This window comes from Chiroxiphia lanceolata, chromosome 7, assembly GCF_009829145.1.
Source record: "Chiroxiphia lanceolata isolate bChiLan1 chromosome 7, bChiLan1.pri, whole genome shotgun sequence".
NCBI lineage: Eukaryota > Metazoa > Chordata > Aves > Passeriformes > Pipridae > Chiroxiphia > Chiroxiphia lanceolata.
The window spans coordinates 10,194,781-10,216,783 of NC_045643.1; the positions used below are offsets into that span (position 1 = coordinate 10,194,781).

The 22,003-nt window shown below is 38.0% G+C and overlaps 1 protein-coding gene across 1 annotated transcript in view; it reads right to left on the bottom strand.

Moving 5' to 3' along the window:
- Positions 1-22,003, bottom strand: part of HECW2 (HECT, C2 and WW domain containing E3 ubiquitin protein ligase 2) — a 153,669-nt gene that overhangs the window by 11,601 nt on the left and 120,065 nt on the right. The window contains exons 16-23 of the mRNA XM_032692883.1: positions 19,509-19,611; positions 18,422-18,518; positions 14,358-14,441; positions 12,354-12,463; positions 8,552-8,672; positions 6,324-6,437; positions 2,538-2,690; positions 424-522 (exon numbers count right to left, since the gene is read on the bottom strand). Coding sequence (XP_032548774.1) covers positions 424-522; positions 2,538-2,690; positions 6,324-6,437; positions 8,552-8,672; positions 12,354-12,463; positions 14,358-14,441; positions 18,422-18,518; positions 19,509-19,611 — 881 coding nt within the window. The remainder of the gene's footprint in view (positions 1-423; positions 523-2,537; positions 2,691-6,323; positions 6,438-8,551; positions 8,673-12,353; positions 12,464-14,357; positions 14,442-18,421; positions 18,519-19,508; positions 19,612-22,003) is intronic.

The window sequence follows — 22,003 nt, forward strand, 5'->3', positions numbered from 1 at the left end:
TACTCAAAATGGAGATTGCCAACAATCAGTCCACCTCTGAGAATGGATTGTGTAGTCTAAGTTATGAAGTGATTCATATCCTATCCTGTGAGTCATTACACAAAAGAATAAGAACTTTATTAATACCTGGAATAAGCCCACAGCATTTCATTATATATCTGCAAATCTAAGATTTTGCAGAAGAAAGCTGACAACAGGGCTAAAACAAAACATGAGGTTCTCATAGTGATCAGAAACAACATTTTGAGGTAGTGGAAACAAGTAAATTTTTCAAAAAAGTCCTGAATTGAAATAAAATTATTAAATTAGAAATAATGGCCCTCCTTCTTTGTCAATAAAACATGATAAATGATCCATACACAGAATGGCACCGCTCATGTGGAAGAAACCAAACAAAAGAGAAGACAGTATAATTCTACTCACATTCGGAGGAGGGCTTTATAAAAAGGTCTTGTAAAAAAGGCATCCAGCAAATACTGATGTATCAGAGCAAGACCAAGAATCCGACCACTAAACCTGAACCTGGAAGAGAAAGAGTTATAATCGTTATATTGAAACTCTGTGGTTGGTACGCTGCTCTGTCATCAAAACTTACATGTATTTCCAAACAACATTATTAAATCAGACAGCTATGTCTAAATTGTGGCATTTTTGTTTATTTCTTGTGTTTCTTTGACATTCTCAGTAAGGCACATAAAAAAAAACCAAAACAACAAAAAACACAAGTCTGCAGGGTGTGGAAAATCCCTCAGATAGCTCAGTTGCAACTGCTCAAAACTGTTGAATCCATATTAACCTAATCAAACCTCTGCCAGACTAGCCCTTTTATAAATGCATTATCTTCCAAAATGATAACCATGTTACTGGGAGGCTAAAGGTTCTTCTACCCTTCCCCAACCTGACAGTTCCCTCTGCCTGACAGTGGCTCCTTGCTCCCTCTTCTGACTGGTGGTTAAGGAATTCTATATATATTTTCACAGTGTCTGAAAACTTTTTGATGTATCACAGTGCTCTCCAGCCTTATGTCAGTGGGATCTAAATCTCCTTCTCTTGCCTCTTGCTTTCTTCCCCTATTATCTTCATTTTGTTGGGTGTGTAAGGAGGAAGCTTGCCAGAGCTGAGATCAGATGGCAGCAACCTTGAAACAGTAGGGTCTTTGCAAATACTCCCATGAGAATCAAGATCCATTGTGAAAACTCCTCCACAACTCCGGAACTAGATTAAAGTCTAGTGTTTCTTTTCAAAGAAAATGTTTCCTGAACTTTCTGCTTATGCACCATTTACAACATTTTCTTGGAAAAGCTAGGGCTTAATGATACCTGGTTGTACAATATTTGCAAGATGAGGATGTGACATGCAGAGCCTTCTCCTTCCATGCATAACTGCTTTTCAGAGCTGCATTTTCTGAATTCCCCCTGAGGCTGTACAAGACCAGTATTGTCACTGGCACCAGCACTCCCAGAAAGAGAGAGGGGTCATGCCTCCTGTACCCCCAAGGTCTCTGTTCCAACACTGCAGAAGCCAGGAATGAAGACAAAAATTTGGCAGAAGCTGCATAGCACATAAGGGTTTTCTCTCACCTTTCTGCCAGGCTGTTCTGCCTTTCCAAAACAGCATATGCCATTTACTGTTGAAGTATTGGAGTTCAACGGGCAGGCTGCTTCAACTAATTGAACTGGAGGCTGCCAACCACTTAATTTTCTATTAATTTTTAAAATTAGCAATGAGATTCCCCTCTGATATTCATTCTTCATAACTGGCTTTCAATAAATAAGAACTCTGTACATATCTGTCCTACACAGATGAGGAGCTGTCATTTCACTATTACTGTAATCCAACTACTTACACAGCAGAATTCTCTGTTAATAGTCACAGCACAGCTTTACAGATTTATGGTGATGCCATGGCTTAAATCAACTGAGGGTGATTTAAACTGGCTTATAACTGTGAAAATGGGATTATGTCAAAATCCTTGATAACTATTTTAGAAGCATGTGTGTATGTACAGACTTGCTTAAAAGCTGCGTGATCAGCAGCTTCTCCCTGCCCCCAACTGAGATACCACCATAGATTTCCTTCCAATAGATATGTTGGGTTTTTTCCACTGAGGAGACCTCTGTACTTTTTAGGAAGATTCATAAGAACTACATACAGTAACACCTGATTGAAATCTCCCTTAATCTCCTTAGCTGACAAAAAGTCAATGTGTCATTATTTTTAATTTTTCTTTTAATGCCCAAGAGTTTAATATTGCTTTCATGAAATGACTGCTAATGTACAAGAAATGCAGAGTTATGTTGTGAGACAATCCCATGGTACATGTTCCAAATCAGAATTTTGCTGACCTTGTGAGAAATAAGATCATTTAAAACCACAAGAGAAACCAAATTCGGTAAAGTCTAAAGAAATGCAATTATTTTGCTGCTGGTTAAAAAGATCAGATTCTGTGTTACACGTCTAAGCAGATTTGAGCAGCTGTCTACAAGTGGGAATTACAGAAAATGTATCTGAAAAACAAAAAGACAAATAATTCTTACCATTCATGGTGATTGTCTACAAAAGCAGACATGGGACTTATTTGTACAGTATAGGTATCGTTGGCTGAATATTCAAACAAACCATAATACGGATTGAAGAGCTCTCTGGACACCAGGAAAAAAAACTCTCTTGATGGTCCACTGTAGTCCAACCTTTAAAGAGAAAACTGACATTACTATCAAGAAACATTTTTTTGAATCTACATTTCTTACACTATATTTTGATTAAAATTTCGTAAGATTTTGACCAGAACCCTTATCCTGCAGATTGCTTAATGCCAAAGTATGTGAAACTCTCGAGGGACTATTCTGAGATGGAATGGCTTGGAGGATTGGAATGAAGTGCTCCATGTGGGTTGCTCTCAGAAAAAATTTTGGCTCCAGCTGTTATGGCCTCTTTGCCACAGGAATATAACCAAATAACTGGGGGCAGCCAGGCATGGGGGAGGGAGGAAAAACATGAAAAGAGCCAACATTAGCCCTATCTGCATCTGACAAATTAAGAATGAAAATAAACAATGGTCATATTTTGTCTTTGCAGACTTGCAACAATAGGAAAATTTGGGGGATAACATTTCTGTTTTCCCTAGCAATATAATATGAGATCACTTGAGTGATTTATATTTCTTGGTCTAAATTTTCTTGTCTGTCCTCCAAACTTGAGCGCATTTAAATGTCTTTTGGAGAGTGCACTTCCTTTTTTTTGTTTGCTTTTTTTTTTCCTACTTCAAGATTCCAGTACTAATGAATCTAAATAACCCCTTCTTCCTGAATGATAAACAAACTCACTGCTGACAACGCACGGAGACTGAAATTTGACATTATGGTACAGGTCACCAGTGAAATGAGTTAAGTATAAAGTTAATGCTCTATTAGACTTGGAAAACAGAAAACGAGGGATTTTCCAGTGGAGAACAGAGATTATTATAATCCTAACAAACAGATGTAAAGATATATCTTCTATAGATAGATGATTTCATACTTGACTCTTAAGAAGGCTTTGCTTTACTACCAAGACAACCCACAGACAGAAGCATCACAGAGAAGGGCAGTTTTCACAAAGAACTTCTGCTACTAATGTTTTGGACTTTTACAGATGACAACCATAACTGAGAGTTGTTTTTGAGGATGAAGTCGTCAGGAAAGTAAAGGCCAGGTACCATTATCAAGCTGAGGACAAACCCTCTGTCCTCTGCTGAATGAAAAACATTTTCCTTTCAGTTATTTGGAACCACTACACTTCTGTTAAGCTTCAGCAATGAAGTGCTGAAACAGATCCTTATCCTGGCAAGAAGGGTAGATTCCATCCTCAAATTACAGGAAAAAAAAAACCAACCAAAAGTGGTTTGATACCATAGACAACTGTTGAATCTTAATCTTGGCACAAATACCAGGATCAAGTAAAGGGTCATCTGGAAGACCCTTCCAAACTTCTGAGATAGTCAGACTCACTACGAAATCTTAAGATGGAAAGGAAACTGCATGCTTGACTACCAGCCATTTCACACAGCTCCCTTTGTATGCAGAGTTACTGTGAGTCATGTTAAATAAATCAATCAGGAGAGTCCTGCACTGCCAGTCAGATTTATCCTACAATTAAAGGCTTGGCACAAGGGTGAGAAAACTTCATAAAAGAGGTATGCAACCACACAACAGCTGCAACTGTGGGGCATTTGGATATTCAGGAGCAGAGCAATATGTTGTTGGCAACATGACTCATGTCTCCTAGGAAGCACCATAATACTTCAGATTTACCACTCTTAAATGCAAAGCAGCTTCTGCTAAAAGTTCATAGAACTTAGGGAAAACAACTTTAAGGAACCATATTCTTTCTATCAGAATTTTCTTAATGTATCCTCCCATGAAGTACGAGTGTATAAAACCCATTAAACTAACATCACAGTCGCATGACTGTAGAAGATGAAGGTTCAAGGAAGATAACAAACATTATGAGACTTATGACAGAAATCACATAAACAGCAGTAACTATGTCTGAGCTGCCCCACTTATTAATTTATACACTAATAAATCAATGATTACTAAAATGTTGCCAGTTGTGAGGATTTCATTACCCATTACTTTACGACTTGCATCTCTTTACCAAGAGGAAAAGAAATGCAAAAGCAACCTCCTACTTAAAATCTTAAAAAAGGAGGAGCAAATAGGAAGCAATTAACTTTCAGTATTCCTCCTCTCCTCCACCCTGACCTGTCTTTCCACACCTACCCAAATGAATAGTTTGATGTGATACATATCCTTGCACCATCTCTGATGAAACAATACTGTTTGCACACATCCTTTCTTCATTCAAAACAGATTTGTAAATAGAGAACTGACATCATTTTAATTTGACTTTGCTCTTAATTAACTGATTCTTTTCCATTAAGACTAGAGTCTTGTGTAAAGCTGGATATAATGGGGACAGGTTGTGTCACCCCCATTTTGAGGTCACTCTTCATGTTGCTGAGTGGTGAAATGCAAAAGCCTGACATCTGATGAAAGAAGACAGTCTATTTGGATCAATCTCTATCCCATGTTTGATTTAAAAAATTTCCCCTTTATTTTTAAATGTGAGTTGAGGTTGTAGCTATGAAAGTGAAGGCTGGTAGGGGCTGTGTGAAACAGGCCTCGTTCCTGCATCTCCACCCTACTCGGTCAATACAGTGTAATCTCATTCTGCACCAGCCTTGTCATTCCAGTTCTGAGTTTTTCAGACAGCATGGTGACATTATTTATATGAACAAGTCCACACTTGGCTCTCAGTTGTCAACATTCTTTATTTTAAGGCTTCACTGGGTCCTTATTAACACTAAGTGTTTCAGAACGAGTTTTAAACAAACAGGATTTAGGGGTTTTCAAAAACAGATTAATTTTATCTAATCTTGTAAGAGAGATTTCTGTTACGACTTAGCATTTTAAAGACTCACACACTGCATGGCAATAACACACGTTCCAAGAGCTGTGCTGCAGTTTTCTAAATATCAAAGAATAAAATTTTGAATGTATTTACATATTCAGGAAATACATCAATAACAATACTTGTGCCAAAGGCAAGTAGGCTTTAAGATCTGACAAAGGGGGCACAAATCAAGAGACAAAACTAGCAAATGGTACTTTGTTTCAGTTTCACCTGCAAGGAAAATCTAATCACATCTGGCTTTGCAATGCTCTTTGCACAACCTGTAACACTTCAGACTTTCATTAGACACAGACTGAGCATTCTCTGAAGTGACTTTGAAATGTCAGGAATATTTGTGTTTATCTGACAATTGGCAACAGCCCAGTTGCTTTTATTTGTGATGTAGGCCCTGGCTCGGAGAGGCAGTGATCCACCTCTTGGAGCACAGAGGGCTTTCAGCTCCCAATGCCTCAGAGACAGGAGCTGAATTAAGGATTGAGCCTCAAGCCTCAAACCTGCTGGTGTGAAGCGCTCCCCCTCCAACAAATGGCAGCTGTCTGTTAACAAGCACTGGAGATACAACAGCACTGACAGAAAACACATAAAACAGGAAAGTTGTTTGTTTTTTTCTTTGCTTTCCCAGCAACATTCTGAAACACACACCAGGTATTGTGAAAATTCATATAAATACATGCATTACTTCTGCAAAGGCAGGATATGTTACATTTCAAAATGCTTCAAAAGTCATCTTGAACAGCTGTATATTCTAGGCTTATGTATGTGGCATTTCCTGACTGCAGCCCTTCCTCTTTTCACTCTAGACAAGTTTGGTGAAACAGCATTTGCAAGACACTGAGATCACATTTATACTTCCCTGTTCTACTCACCCTTCTTCCCCAACGAACGTGACATAGAGTTTATTTCTCTGCAGGTCTTTTCTTGAGTAGCCCATGATCTGGTTAAAGGCATCTTCTAGCAAGTGATCTCTCCGGATGATTAATCTGAAGAGCAAAATTATTTTGAAACAGCAATTTGTCAACATGAACCACAGTTGGAAATATCTATTTACACTGCAAGGTAGTAACAGGGGAACTTTATAGAGATACACATTTTTGCTGGATAATTTTATGCAGATCCGAAGTTTCTTTCTGTTAGTCTATCTCCTTCAATGCTCTACTTTATATTTCTATAAAATATCTCCTGTACAAAGAAGTGTAATTTTGTTTTGTCTACCCTGGTTCTTCCTTAAATTAACGTCTTAAGGGGAAAGGTCCTGAAGTAGGCATTTTCATTAGGTCTGAAATACTTTTGTAAAGTTGGGTCCCTAAGTCAGTTTTACTGTAAGCAGCAAGAATCTAATCTTCTATGTAAAAATCAATTTCTTAACAAGGAAAAATATAAAACCATGGAAAGTCACTGTGTGGTAACTCCAGAACCACACACCCCTATATTATCCTAAGTGTGATGGTACAAAAAGTCTAGAAGGAATGGCAATTATTTGTACAAAACCACACTGAAACACCACGTGTGAAAACACAATGTACCTTCTAAAGGAAAAATCGTGAAAGTGAGGAAGTGTCATAAGATCTAAAATAAAGAGGTGAGAGAATCCTCCTTGCTTAAACATTTTATCTTCTGCCAAGAGAATGTGTTTAATTAGTTTCCTGAAACTTAGCTTGCTTTATATTCAAATATTGCTGTCAGAGCAAAGCTGGGAGCTGCTGCTGCCTGCAGAAAGGCAGCTGAACCCACCACACAGCCTCCTGCCTTGTGTAGAGGTCAATGACTGCACTGTGCCATCCTGCTGAGGACACAGATGTGGAGAGCCCAGGAACTGGCCAGATATGTGAGCAGCAGGAGGACCCAGGCAGCAAGCAAGTTGTGCTGGGGCCCTGGTTTGCACAGGTCAGTGTGGTGTGCCTGGGAAAGGAACCCAGGGAAAACTTCTGTTCAAAAATCAAGCTGTTTTTCTGCTTAAAAATCTACAGTGTGATGGCAAATAGGTCAGGAAAAAAAAAAAAAGGACTGGAATAAGAGGTCCAAGAAATGTAACATGTTACAGGGAGCAAATGCCATTTCTTCTACCAGTTATTTGCCCAAGTGTTCATGACAAAACTTTCATAGATAAGGGTTTAAGTGCTTATGATTTCATTATATTATAGGCAGACACTGTCCAACCCTTGCCTCTCAAGACTGTCTAAACAATACCATTTTACTCCCATTTCAGCTATGGAAAACTTTTAACAAGCTTACATAATTGAAGTCTGAGCTTTGTTCAAATTTCTACAACATGTGAGAAGGGACTGTCTGGGGGAAATAAAAAAAAAACAAACAAACAAAAAAACACAAAACAACAAAACCAACAAAAACCCCAAAAGCCTACCCCCTTCTTAGAATGGTTAAAGAAGAAATGGTTAAAAAAAAGTTCTAGTGCCTCATGGTTACTATGAGAGCATCCAACTATGAGAGTTTGCTAGCTGGCACAAGACTTGGTAATACAGAAAATTATGAAAGTATCTTGTGAGGACAAATTTCAACATAATCATATGTAATCACATGATTACCAAATAAACAGAGGAGGGGAGACCTCACTCCAAGCACTCTAGCATTCAGAGTGCTAAAATAAAAATATCAGCAGTTTTTTAAGGCAATCCTTAGAATTTAATAACATTTAACTGTATGAATCCTCTTTACTAAAGAGGATTTTGGTATCAGTACAGGCAATGATGTACAAAATAGCCCTGTCTAGGTTTTTCAGTGGAAAAATACATGAGAAAATGTAACTGTTTGTATCATAGCAGTTGCTATAATGGAAGAATTCAGATGCCTCCTGTTCTGCATGCCTCTGCCCAAAGCTCTTTTTGGCACCGTATTGGTAATATTGTTTGTACAAAAATATAGTTGGAGGAAACACAGAAGTGCTCAGAACTTGCTGTATCCTCTGCTATGAATCACATGCTGGCATTAAGTCTTTTATTACAGGCTTCATATTTCCAGAAGTGCCTGGGTAACCAAAACATCTGCATTCCATCTAATGGGAAGAAGCTCGTAGATGTGCAGGGCAAGGCAAGCTGCCTGAGAAACAAATCCAGTTTCATGAGATGCTTCAACGTACTTCAGTTTCCCTGGACCTTGTCCATATCCTTTAGTCTCCAACTTCCTGTAAAAGTTCCTCAGCTTGGCTTCAAAATCTCTTTTGTACGGAGCTGGAGCTCGGGCATTGGCACGCTGGGTACCTGCATGGAGCAATAAGCAAAGAATGAGCAGCAGTGACATGGACTGATCAATGTCCCATCTGCTACTGAAAAGACTCCTTAACAGCAAAAGGCATAGTATGTGTTTGGTTTAGTCACCTTTATAAAGAGCAAAAGCTGCATATCTTCAAATCTGCTCTGCATCCAAGACTTTTTGGTTGCTCATTTCCAATAGTATCATCTTTCAAAAGTCAATCTTAAAAGAGCAAATCCAGGTCAATGCAAAAGATGGATTGAAAAAACAGCACGATCGACTAGAAAGACTTTACTTTTTGTTTTTCAAGTACACTTTATATCTAACCTTTATAATAGTTCATGCAAGAAATGTTGTGCTCTGTTCTGATTTTAATATTATCAGGGAAATAACAACTTGTAAATGAAACATAAACAGACTGGACTCTGCTGTGCCCCTGTTGAGTACATCAAGATGAAGGAAAACATTTGGAAATTCCCTAGTAAAAGTTTTTGCCTGGGAAAGTATGAGGAAGAAAAATATTGAAAGAACAGAAAGACTACCAAATTTAGGTTTGTGGAACTTCTCACGTGTGGCTGCAGAAACATATAGGATGGTCATATAAGTGAATTGAATTCTGATAGACTGTTTTTTGAGGATCAGTTTCTTAAAAGCAGGGATAGCTGAGATCTCTATGGCAAAAAAATGGCATAGCTCAGAACTGCATGTACAAGTCTGGTATATACAGATTGGGTGTTTAGTCTGTTCTATCCTGAATATAACTATCATTAGACCTTCTACTGCCTCCCTGGATAAATTACTTCCACCGATTTGACAGCAAGACAGTGTGTCAAAGAGGCAGTTAAATTTCTTCCCTGCCTAGCTGTGTAGACATCCTCCACAAAAAATTTCAGAGGACACTTAAAATTTTTCATGCCCTACAGTATACAGAAGTTGCTAACTACTTATCTGCAACCAGTGGTCACCTAACATGCCCATAATCCACTGAAAGCACAAATGAACAGCCTAGAAGCATTTATAGGTAGAGTTCTGTCTTTTAAATGGTTCAGTGAGTTTACTTTTGGCTCCTGGCATGAAACTAAGCCAAAGCAGAAGCTTTTATTGCTAGTACGGGTGAAGGCATGAGAGTGTAATGTTTCAGGTTATAAAAGAGAGAGAACATGTATGTGTTCAGCCTGTGGGCAGAGAGCAGCTCACTCAGCCACAAAGCACACGGGTCTGACCGAAAAGGCAGCAGCACATCCTGCGGAAGTGGCTGCTGGAAGAAGCTGTAGGGTCTGTCTCTGTGCAGAGATCAGAGAGAGAACAAGTGAGATCACTATTAACACTGAATGCCATGTAACAGGTCTTTGAAAGACCTGTCTGACTAGAAAGACACTTGGCCCTTGTTCCAGGCTTCAGAGTGATGTGTGGGAGGAACAGAAAGTATCAGGGAGTCCACAAGGCTCCAACAGGAACACGAAGGACCCCTCTGTAAAAACAAATCATGGTCATTAATTCACCTACAGTGGTTTTCCTCTTTTACTGACAGCACTAAGGGCTTCTAATGGTACACTCAGCTGAATTCTCCTGAAAACAGAAACTTGAAACTGTAAACAGCCTTTTAATTACTGGCCTCCCCCCCCCTTTGTTTATTTTCCTTTGGGTCAAAGCAGGTACAAAAATGTAGTCACAAAGCAAAAAAAAAGGGCAACAATAATATAATTCAATCTAAACCCCTGAAGGAAGGTGTTTTTTGAAGGATTCCACAAAAAATTAATCTGATAGCACATTACTTCATGGTTCAGAAATCAGCATCATAATATTCTGTCAGCACATGACAAGTCCTCACTGCAAATCAGATGCATATGCCAAGAAATTCCTGGGCAATTACAGTGATTACTTCCGCCTTGGGAACAAAAGATGTTAATGGAAGAGCTAAAAAAATACCAGTGATGTGATAATCATATTTGATTTTCAAAGAGGTTATATTCTAAAGCAGATATAAAGACTAGCTTCATGACTATTCATCTTTCCCAAAAGAGAAAGTACAAGTGATTGTGACTGATCTGAACAATGGATCCTTAACACGCAACCTCGTGCAGTGCAGCACAGCACAGCCAGTTTAGTTGACGAGAAAAAACAGAGCCTCTATAGAAAATATGGGCTATTTACAATTTCTCATCAAAAAAGTCATTTGTACGCCAACACAAACGTACATACTTGCGGACTGACAGGGAAATTCAATGGCCTCTCTATATTTTTCTATGAATGAGAATAGAGATTACAAATTTAAGGAGAATGAAACTAAAACCATCACTGTTCATCCTTTACTATCTGCTGCTGCTTTGAGTACATTAGAATATCACATGTTAAAGACTGAATGTATTTTGAAATTACTTGGTTGGAATGAAGCCCTGCCCAACATGCTTTGGAGCATGTACCAGTAATGAAGAAATCATAACTCTGGAAGTCAAAATTGGTTTTAATCATAAAAGACTGACAGGTTTGAAGTTGGAAATAAGATGCATACATGCAGATTTCATTCTTCCTTTCTTCCCAGTAAAGAGAAACAGTTATATCTAAACCATATATGTATTGAAAATATCAATACACGTGAATATTATATTTCACTGCTTTGCAGAATGCCGTAGGATCATTAAGGTCTTTGGATATTTTCTTCAAACAGATCTTACAAAGGTCCTATGTCCAGCAGCAGGAAAAGCTGCCACTCAAGACATGTTAATGAATGCTTTTCATCTTGTTTCTTGAAAGGTAAAGCTTTTTATTATTGTGGACTGGGAAATGCCCATAAAAATCACAGTACTTTTTCTGATAAAAATTTCTTATTGTCTGGAACTATCCAGAGTTGCTTACATCCCAGATGTTCTCTGTTTATCTATACTTCTGTTCTCAAATTTGTAGAAATACCCTTAAGCAACTTCTGATTTTACTTGCCGATTATCGTCTTGAGACAATTAAGAATAGCAACACCTATAAACTTGAAATTGCTCTTCTTAGCCTTCAAATGGAACTTGTCACATTTGCAATAATTTAGTTCTGATCTGCAACCTAGTTAATATCTGAAATATCAATTTTATTCCATTCTGACATGAATTTTCAGACAGCTGCAATATGCTGTCTTTTGAGCTAATGTACTAATAACAGTCTGGCTTCACACAAAATTGTTACTCATTGCCCCACAGCCCCACTAACACCACCATTTTAATGCACAGTTATTAGATCCATGCTTTTAATTCTCCAGGCATCAGGATGCTGGCATGAGCAGTCACTTAAGTTGTTTCACTTCAGTCAAAACCAAGTTTGCACGTTTTGCAAGTCAGAACAAAATAACCACTGAAGTTGTAATACCCCCAGAAAGCATCTTGTGAGCCCAAGGCAAAGGTTCAAGTTTGACAGTCAAATGCAATCATACTTGTTGACTTTGTTCAAAAATAAGACTAAATCTTTGTTGTTGCTGGAGCAACAGAACTTGGATCTTCAGAGAGGTGAAAGGCATTGCACAGGAATTTCAATTTGTAAAGGAAATAAAAAGTTATAGTAAAACAAATTTTCTATTGTTTTTGCTCTCCAACTTCTGGGAAAGCAGCAAGAGCATGCTACTGATTTTACTGAGCTGGAGCTGGTCTTATTAAGGATGAGAAATGTTTTCAAAGAGGCTCTGCAGAAGCCTTGCCTGAGCAACCTACCTGGAGAGTTCTGAGGCGAAGACACCGGCGAGCCTCTTGGGGACTGGCAATAACTAGGATGAAGTAAGGCATGTGGCGGCACATATGACATTATCTCCTCCTCAAACAAGCTGGTAAAAAGCAGCAAATAAGAAAGAACATGTTCATTTGAATAAATGGTAGTTTTCACTTTCTAGGAATAAATCCCTAGTTAATAACCTGCTTTCTTTGGTAGTCACTCACCTATTTCCACCATGCACACTTAGAGTGCTACAGAATATTTTATTGCCATTCTCTCAATCAGATCTTGAATGTACTGGAAAGCAGTAATTGCTACTTTTATGGGACACTGTTATACATAATGGGGTATTTGTTTTCAAGGTTAAAATATAGTTAATCAGCCTTTACAATTTGTGGGACTCCCTCTTTTGTTGTTGTTGTTGTTTTCTCATTACAAAGGGGTCAATAACCTTAATTGCACTATCCTGGAAAAATATCCTCAATACTGCACAAAGAGCAGGAAAAAAACAAACATTCTAAGCCCCCAGGATTAAGAATCACATCTGAACTTGTTAAGCATATTGAATGGCAAGCTTGTTAGCATAAGTTATTTCTTCATTTTATCTTAAATCTAACAGTGTCGCTGAAACAGGTAGCACATCTATCCTGCTCAAGTTGAGTTATTTCATACTTCACCTGTTATTGCTATGCAACTTTTTACAAGAAAAAAGATATACAATTTGCAGCCTAATCACTGCATCTGTGTACAGAGAGTCTGTGTATTTATATTAAAATTTCAGTCTTTTCCCAAATTTGACACAAGCAAATCCAAAAAGGCACAGAATATCTAATATCAGAATGGATCTGGTATCGAAGGGTATATTGAATGTTATGCACAACACAGATAAGAATAAACTGCTGAGATAATATGTAAAAAATGTTTTCAAAAATTGAGGAATTGCAAGCCAACCTTTTACTATCCAACTCAACTAAGGAAAAAAATGTTCAAATAAAAGATTTTTCATACTAAGTCTGTTCACCAAACAAATACCTAGAAATATTTTTTGCATTAATTTTTTTCTTTTTTTTAATGGGTGTGTTTCAGCAGGTCTTTTTACATTTAAGACCACGTGTAGTTTTCCTCCAAGTTACATAAAAAATAAAAATCTTGAAAGTTTTTTGAGAAACAATAGTTGTGTTTTTAAAAAGCTCAAGCATGTTTTTAAAATGAGATTTTTTTATAGCTGTAATTAAATTGGAGATTTAGCTACCAGGAAGGATTGTCATTATGCAACCTGACCTCAAAATACAACTACTAATAACAATCCTATTTTACTAGATTCAATTTTAAAGGTACCTGTGAATTTCATAATGGAATGGATGAGAATACAACATCAACACATAAGGGTTTAGTTCTAGCAAAAAATCTGCCTGATTTTTTGAGTTAGTAGCTTAAATGAAAAATAGTAAAGAAGCGGCTTCCCGTTTGTGACATCTGTAACAGTATTTCCTTTATTAAAGGGGACAATTCTTGACAGCACAGTGAAGAGGCAAGCAAGACATTAAGTAATAAAAACACATCTCAAGTATAGACCTTTACAAATAGGGACTTCCCAAAACACAGAACTAAACAGATGCATTCTAAAAGTAGTAGAAAGCACATCCTTGAAAAGAGGTCTAAACTGTACCAGCTATCTAAGCAGAGCTGGATGCAACAGGACAATAAAAGGTAGTCTGGGCAAACCCATATAAATCACAAGCACAGTACTCTTGCACTTGCCTTTTCTCAGACAGGATATCATGTTCCATCACTCCTATGAGAAAGTGTGACCTCCAAATACCATCAAGAAACTGAACATGATGTAAATAAAATCTGACCCTTGAGCTGTAGCTCTCCCAGCTGCAACTCCAAGGACTGAAGGGGAAATGACTGGGTCACTACATCAGCACTCACTGCTCACTGAAAGGCTCCTGAGCAGCTGCCACGGCAAATTCCATACGTGCATCATAAGCAGCAGTGCCTACCTGAGTAACATGACAAGGTCTGCATCGCTGGATAAACGCACCAACCCAGGTGTTCCCTCTGTCCGGATGAACTGGATCTTCTCCCTGCGCAAGCAGAAAAAAAAAAAGCTTCCAAAATACCTTTTGCAAATAAGGCATCAGTGTATACCACAGCAACAAGAAAAAGTAGAGAGTACATCAGAAACCTCTGGATTGCGCTTTTCCCTATTTTTTTTGCCCTGCTACACGATGTCCATGTGAGCAGTAAAATATTACAACCAAAAAGCTAACTTGTTCCGAGGAACAATTCTCCTGTTGCTCTCATCTCTTCAATGCTCAGGCTGTTTCAGGTAGTACAGTCATCCAACCAGGAAAAAAAATAAAAATAAAAAAAAGAGAACTCATCCTTCATGTTCACACTAGCCATGTCTCTGAATTCCAAGTAGGAGGCAGAGCCCTGCGGGAGGACATTTCTATTGTGAAAGTGAACTGTTTAAAGAGGCACTGTCTCTTCTGAACCTTTGTACAAATGCAAGCCATACATTACAATGCATACTTGTGATTTAATTTAAAAGTGTGGGTTTCATACCACACCGCATTTAAGATATCTTCCAAAAAAATCCTGTATTTCTCCCCTCTCTCTGCAAAGTACACATCCTTCCTCCTAGACCCAGTGTGCTCACTGTTGTAGAATCCATGCATCCTAAGTTCTGATCGCGGTAACACAGAGAATTTTAGGATCTATATTGAATGTAACTCCTTGGTTGATTCCTGTTCTTTTTCTCTGCAGAGATTTTTCCTGCATTCTGAAATACAAGTACATCCCTCTTATTTTCTTTCATCAGTACAAGGTATATGATGGTACAGAAGAGATAAATTCTAATTTGGCTTTACTCTTCTGGAGGAAAAGAAAACAGAAAGAAACCCATGTGGTAAAAACCTGTCCCAAATCCAAAGGAGAAAACCCCCAAACAAGAAGAAAAGTAAAGAACTCCCCATAAGAACAGCAGCACTGGCTCAGCTCAGAGGTTTGTCTATCTCACCATCCTATTACTAATGGTGACAAGAAGGTCCAAAACACTCCATGCAATCAGCATTGTAATGCAGCTGCTGGCAGCTGCACACAGTTCAAGCTGCAATGTGAATTTCTGGAACACATCACTTCATGCACGGCACTTTCAACAAAAGAATCAAACTAAATTTCTTACCATCTCTCTCTAAAATCACAGTGCATAAAAATGTTCTTAAACACGCATTCCCTGGTAACTTGCACTACATTTACAATATATTCAAGGTGAAAAAGGGACACAGCCAGACTGAGCCCAAATTCCCTGGTCCCTGCTTGCCAGGGTGGCAGTTGTGTCTGCAGGAGGACCATGTAATTCACTGTTTCTGTGTGAAAAGAGGTACTGAAAGCCAAGCACCTGCTTAGCCAGCACTGTGGCTGCAGCCAGCCAAGACTCGAGCTCAGCGTGGAAGCCCCGCAGGTCCCCGAGCACAGCGCTGAGCCAAAGCCAACACGCGCGGCCCACCTGCGAGCACAGCCCCAAAGTGCCCAGGGCAGGGATGTCTGGACACTTCCAGAACCTCCTCCAACTTACATCAGTGCCCAAATGAGGTTTGAGGAAATAAACAGTGGATTAAAGAAATATATCTTAGCATTTAGTTGGCAGCAACACCTGGAACCAGAAGGACGTTTTCTGGGTTAACTAACATATGCAGCCCTCCAAAGGAATGCAATCTGTGACTTCCTGGGGTGACCAGTAAGAGCTGTGATTTCAATGATATTTTAATATATGCCTTTTCCCTTCTTTTAACATAAATTGTGTTTAGTGTATAACAGGTGCCTTTACCTGAAGCCTTTTACATTATTTAACAGCCTCTCAGTTTTACCTGCAGTAGTCTGCAAATGCCTAATAACAGTATGACAAGTATAATGTTCTCACTCCACCATAAAATCTCTGAACAACAATTTTCTACATGCAGTACACTTTTTAATAGACCTCAATTTCTTATCTCTTTATTCTCTTTAGACATGAGAAATTAGTTTAGACAGAAAACATCAAAGATCTTTTCAAATTATCTCTGTCCTCATCCACTGGCCAAATACTGATTTTCCTCCTCACCTATGTAATAATTACAATAACATTAATAATAATATTTTATATAATTATCATTCCACTTCCATTGCACTGAGGTCCTCAAAGGAAGAGATTACTGACAGTTGTACTACTCACTATACTAAAAAAAAAATTACACAAAGAATTCGTAATGTGGGATTTCACTTAGGTCTTAATTCATCAAATGTTACAGCAACGTTCATTTAGCTGTTTAGTCTCACAATGTGTCAAACAGACATGGATTTCAATAACTTGCTAAATCGGGGTCTTAAAAGACTAACTAAGATCTTTATAAAAGGGTAAGAAATGTTACTGAAGCATCAGCTGTAGAAAAATATAGTAGAGGTATAATAGAAGATACTGTACCTTAAGGAAATACACTAACTTCAAAGACTAAGACTAGAATGGAACCAGTCAGCTTAACAATGGCTTCTCTGACCAATCCCATTTAATGTAAAATAAAACAATGTTCATTAAAATCCTCAATCATTCTGCCGAAGTAAGTCAGTTAAAACATATATCTTCAGTCTCCTTACAAAATAAGGATATATAATCTCAAGTAAATGTGGAAATACAGAAAAGAGTATCTTTTATCTTTTAATCTTCCATTTTTAATCTGAAACCCATCTTTCCATGAGAAGGGCCCAGCTTGTGGGAAATTATGAATCTGTAATCAGCAAGGTTCTACTAGAAGCAGAATTTGATAATACCAACGAGTCTTGTAAACCATCAGAATTCTAATTTATTAAAAAAACATAACACATATGAAGAAAATTACACAGATTGCTATCCAAGTAAGGCAAACCAAGTACCCTAGGGAAAGGAAAACAAAATAATAAAACCACTAATAATCCAAAATTGTTTGTATTCTATTTCCCAACAGATGAGTTTGCTCACATTTCAAACCAAGCCTGGTGAGACAAACTTGCCTGTAGTGATATGGGTACAACACAGGAACTGTTTTGAAATGCTGACAGCTGTAGATTTTTGATTTCCTTTTCTCTGTATTTTCTAGAGAACATGTATTCTGCTAGTATGTCATTTCAGGTTTGTCAGCCAGGATTTCTTTAGAGGGTAAAACAAATCTTTAACAAAGAAGCCACATCACAAAACTTGTTACACAACACTTTAGGAAACTGCTTGTTGAATTTTGGGAACTTGCAGGACATGGAGAAAAAGGGATCAATAAGTAACACTGAAAATGGAAAAAAATGAAAATCAGTGCTGGTTGCCATGTCAGGCATCTGGAACACAGAGCACTGCACTGGCAGCTCTCTGCACAGGACAGACTGTCACCAGCAAACTAGCATTTTTTAAATTTAGGGTCCAAGGAAGAACAGACACATTAATTTCAGCCCTGGTCACTAATATCCAAGTTGTCAGTGATTCCATTTCCAACTTCGATGGAGTTATAACAACTATACAACAATCAATCAGCCTTCATCAGATATTCTTGGACTACACAAAAACCTGCAGATGCCCATTTTGTAAATTTTGGATAGACACCAAAAATTTTGATTGATGTAAGATTACCACCAGCATCATTAGGTCAGGACAACCTTTCTATAAATGTGCTTTGAGAAGATAAGGACAAAACCAAATGCCATTCTGCCTCATGCTCCCAGCTGTACACATACCCAAATGAACGGGCACGTTTGCCATGCCATCCAGCTGTCTTGGCACATTTTGAAGACATCAGCAAATCTCTTATGCCAGCTGTTCCAAACATTTTCTTGTAGGTACCTTTATTTGATAATAACACATTACCTCTGTTCTCCTAAACCTTATTACACAGCATTACACAGAAATATAGTAAATAACTACTTCCCACAGCCTTATGATATGTTTAAGTACGTCAGAAGTCTACAATCTGTTATGTTCCACTGTCAATCTCAATGAAAGTAACTAATTGTAATTAGCATTTCGTATTGAAATGGGAATAGCTAACTTCACTAATTTTCTTACCTGAGTGAATGATTCCTGGTAAGATCTGGTTGACGCTCTTGTAGAATTTCAAAGATATTGGGCTGCCGCAAAAATGCAACAATCTTGTCATTGTAAGCTGCAAAAATCAACAGAAATATCATGCTGAAGCAAGGAGATACCAAAACAAAGGATGTAATTCCTTGTAAGTTTTGAACAATAATGACAGCAGACTTCATCTTCACAGTTTTAAGTTCATCAGTATTGTGTTTATACTTTTTTATATAAGGCTACTAATTCTACTGTCATTTAAGAAACACACTTCTTGATTATGAACCAAATCTTGTTGGGACATATCCTTTCCACTGTTAACAGCTAGGACTCTGTTAGCAATTTCTGTTATATTTTATCACTCATACTCTTAGCTAAGGTCAAACCAGAATATTTATTGCTAGAGTAAAATTGTAGGGACCTTGATTTTCACTGCACTGAAATCTATGCTCAGATATTAACAGTCATTAGAAACACCCATATCAAATCCTCACTAACAGCTGAGCCTGCAGAGCATGCACACCATGGCTATGGCAAGGAGAAGGATTTAAATGGGCAGAGATTTTCAAGTAAACATGCCACAGTCCAAAGAGCCAGTTCCAGTCAATCGGATTAATTTATCTTGATTTAGCACAATGTGACAGCTGTTAGATTTAATAAGTTAAATTCTGTATGTGGTGGCACAGAAGTCAGTAACTTTGTGTGTATGTAACTGAGAACAGAAGTTAAGCTAATGACTAATTCCAAGCTGATTAACACTTTCTGGAATCCTGCCAAAATAGATGCTCGGAAGCTAAAAAAAAAAAAAAAATCACTGGGAATGCATGGAGTCCAACTAGGACCCCACTTTGACTCACTGGCTTCAACTCATCCTGTCAGCACACAGAGTAAGCTGGGAAGGTAGAATACATCAATTTTAAGGTTCTGCACACTTTCAGTCCTGAAGGTTGCAACTGAACAAGGGGGAAATGCTGACCGACAGAAGAATCATAACAAATGAAAAACCCAGCAGTGCACACTGATGTGACACCCTCAGTCACAGAGAACTTCTCTGAGAAGAGGCTGTATGGTGACATACCCACTGGAACCACATCCTGGTACTGAGCTCTGCTGACTGTATTAAACGTGCTAGACGGTCTTGGCAAAACTGGTGGTCCCGAATGACGGGAGTCCTCTCCGACCTGAAAATGTGCAAGTAACCACAGTGAGTGTCTCTGTGCCAGCATAAAAGTGAGAATTTATGTGGCTTAAAACCAAGCATGTAAGTAAAGGCTTTGTTTGATCACTACCCCCAGTAACCACTGCAGCAGGAACAGCTGTGCTGTATGACAGTTATCAGTAAAACATTATTTAGTATACTGGGCCCCTTAGCAGGAAGAATCAAAACTGATGCAAAGTTTATTGCTATTTTTAAATAGCCCAATTCTGAAAAGAGACCAAAAGAATTAAAACTGGGATTCCTTCAGAGGGTCTTTTGTAATTCATGGACAACTTTATCCATACCAAATGCACTGGAAATCAAATTCTGCTTCTTCATTAGCACCTCTGCTACCTCAAATTCTACTCCTCCATTAGCATCTCCCTTACCTCTCTGCATGAATGGAGTTTCCCTAAATTTGAAGTGAAAACATGTTTGTGGCTGAAGCAGGAGGATAAAGAAGTGAGTTCACATTCAGGCAAGGCAAACAAGTCCAAAACTGGTAAAAACACGGTTCCTAGAATCATTCAGTAAAACTATTCTGATGGTTTTTTGTATTCACATTCTGAGGTTGAAAAATGTTGTATATGAACATTTTTTTGGGTAGAGCCACAAAATAAAATTGTTCTTAGTGGCATTTGTGATGTCAGGGCAACTGCTGCAGTTTACTGCATGATGAGGTTTCAGTCATTTCTACGGTGTCAGGATTTGGTAGTTTATCTATCTAAAACATTTGGTCAAGCTCTTTTTCATCCTGTTGGACTTTTATGTTTACTTCTCAGTTTATCTTCCCACATGTAATAGTTAGCATTTGAACTACACTTCCAAGTTTCAAAGATCTCTAAACCATCTAACTGCAAAAGATCAAATAATTATAAAGGTTGCTTTTAAATCCAGTCTCTTAAATCATGAAGAAGCAAATGTCCTGAGATATCTCCCAAAACCTTTGTGCTCTCTGATAATACTCTTTCAGAAAAATGAAAAATTATTTCCTGTTAGGCAATGTGCTGGAAAAGGAATGCCATTATTATTAGCTCTGGCTTCACACTGCAGTTGAGCTTTAGCTAAAAAGGCATTCCTTACACTGGTTCATGTTTGCTTTAGAGCATCTCCCTGTAAAAACTGGGTCAGTGGCTTCAAAACATCAAAGTTCACGACAAGACAAATCCAAAGAAAGCATTTTGATAATTTTTTTTCATTAAGTATTCATCTTTTGCAATAATGTACAGTTCCTTTATGCAATAGTTTAAAAACAGAAAAAATATGCAAATATATATTAAGTTGTAAGCGCAGAGGAAAAACTGCTGTTCAGATTCATACATATGCATACAAAAAGAAATCATGGCATCATTAATCCCAGAATGGGAATACTGTATTGAATTGCTGTGTTTGACATTCCTATCTGGAATTATACCTCAATTCAAGTTACACCTGTAACAATGTCAAGGAAACGCTTCTAAAATTGCACACAGAAACATGGTTCAAGGTATTTCATGTATCTAGATGGAGTGGGAAATTTTGACAGGTGATCAGCACTATGTATATGCAATATATATAATGATTTCCTGTAGGATAAACTACACTTATTTTGCAGCATTGACAACTTTAGCAGCACGGTTGGCATAAAGATCTGTTTTAAGTGCAGAGCTACTGAATGCTGCTGAAAGGAAGATAATTTCGGTACATATTGAGTAAAGTGAAGAAAAAAAATATTTCTGCTCTGTTACAAATCAGTCAATCACAAGAAATACTTGCTTTACCCTACTGAAGATCTAAATAGCTATATAAAGACACTTCTAGCTTCCTTGCCTGCTATATGACATCACCAAATTGATGAAAAAAGCTATTTACTACTTTTTTAAAAATATACCTGACATTGGGGGGAGGGTTGTGACTAAAGCCTGTTCACACAGGATATGACAAGATCTGCAGCCAGTGGTGTGGCACTCACTGCAGCTCAGTGGAAGCCTTCTTAGAAAAGTGGCCAAGAAGATTCATGTCTGCTCTGAAACACACATCTGGCAGAACCTCATCTGCCACAAGACTGAGCTATAAAAAGGATAAATCAGAGCACTTCTCTTGCTATTCTGAATTTTATTATCTTTAACTCCTGGCATGGAATAGCCCTCCCCTGAAAAGACAACTTACAGCCAACAGTATGGAGGTTAAATAAAGTACAGCTGAAGTCCAAGTCATTGTACACATTCAAGGCCACAAGTAAAAAGAAGTGAAAACAAAACTATGGAGACTGCTGTTGAAAATGTTCCACAGTGACATATCAAGAAAATAGTGGTTTCCTTTTATTTCTGATCAGAAAGTAGAGATTAAATACATATGCCAGTGCATATAACAGTCTGATAAGCCTGTATGTGGTA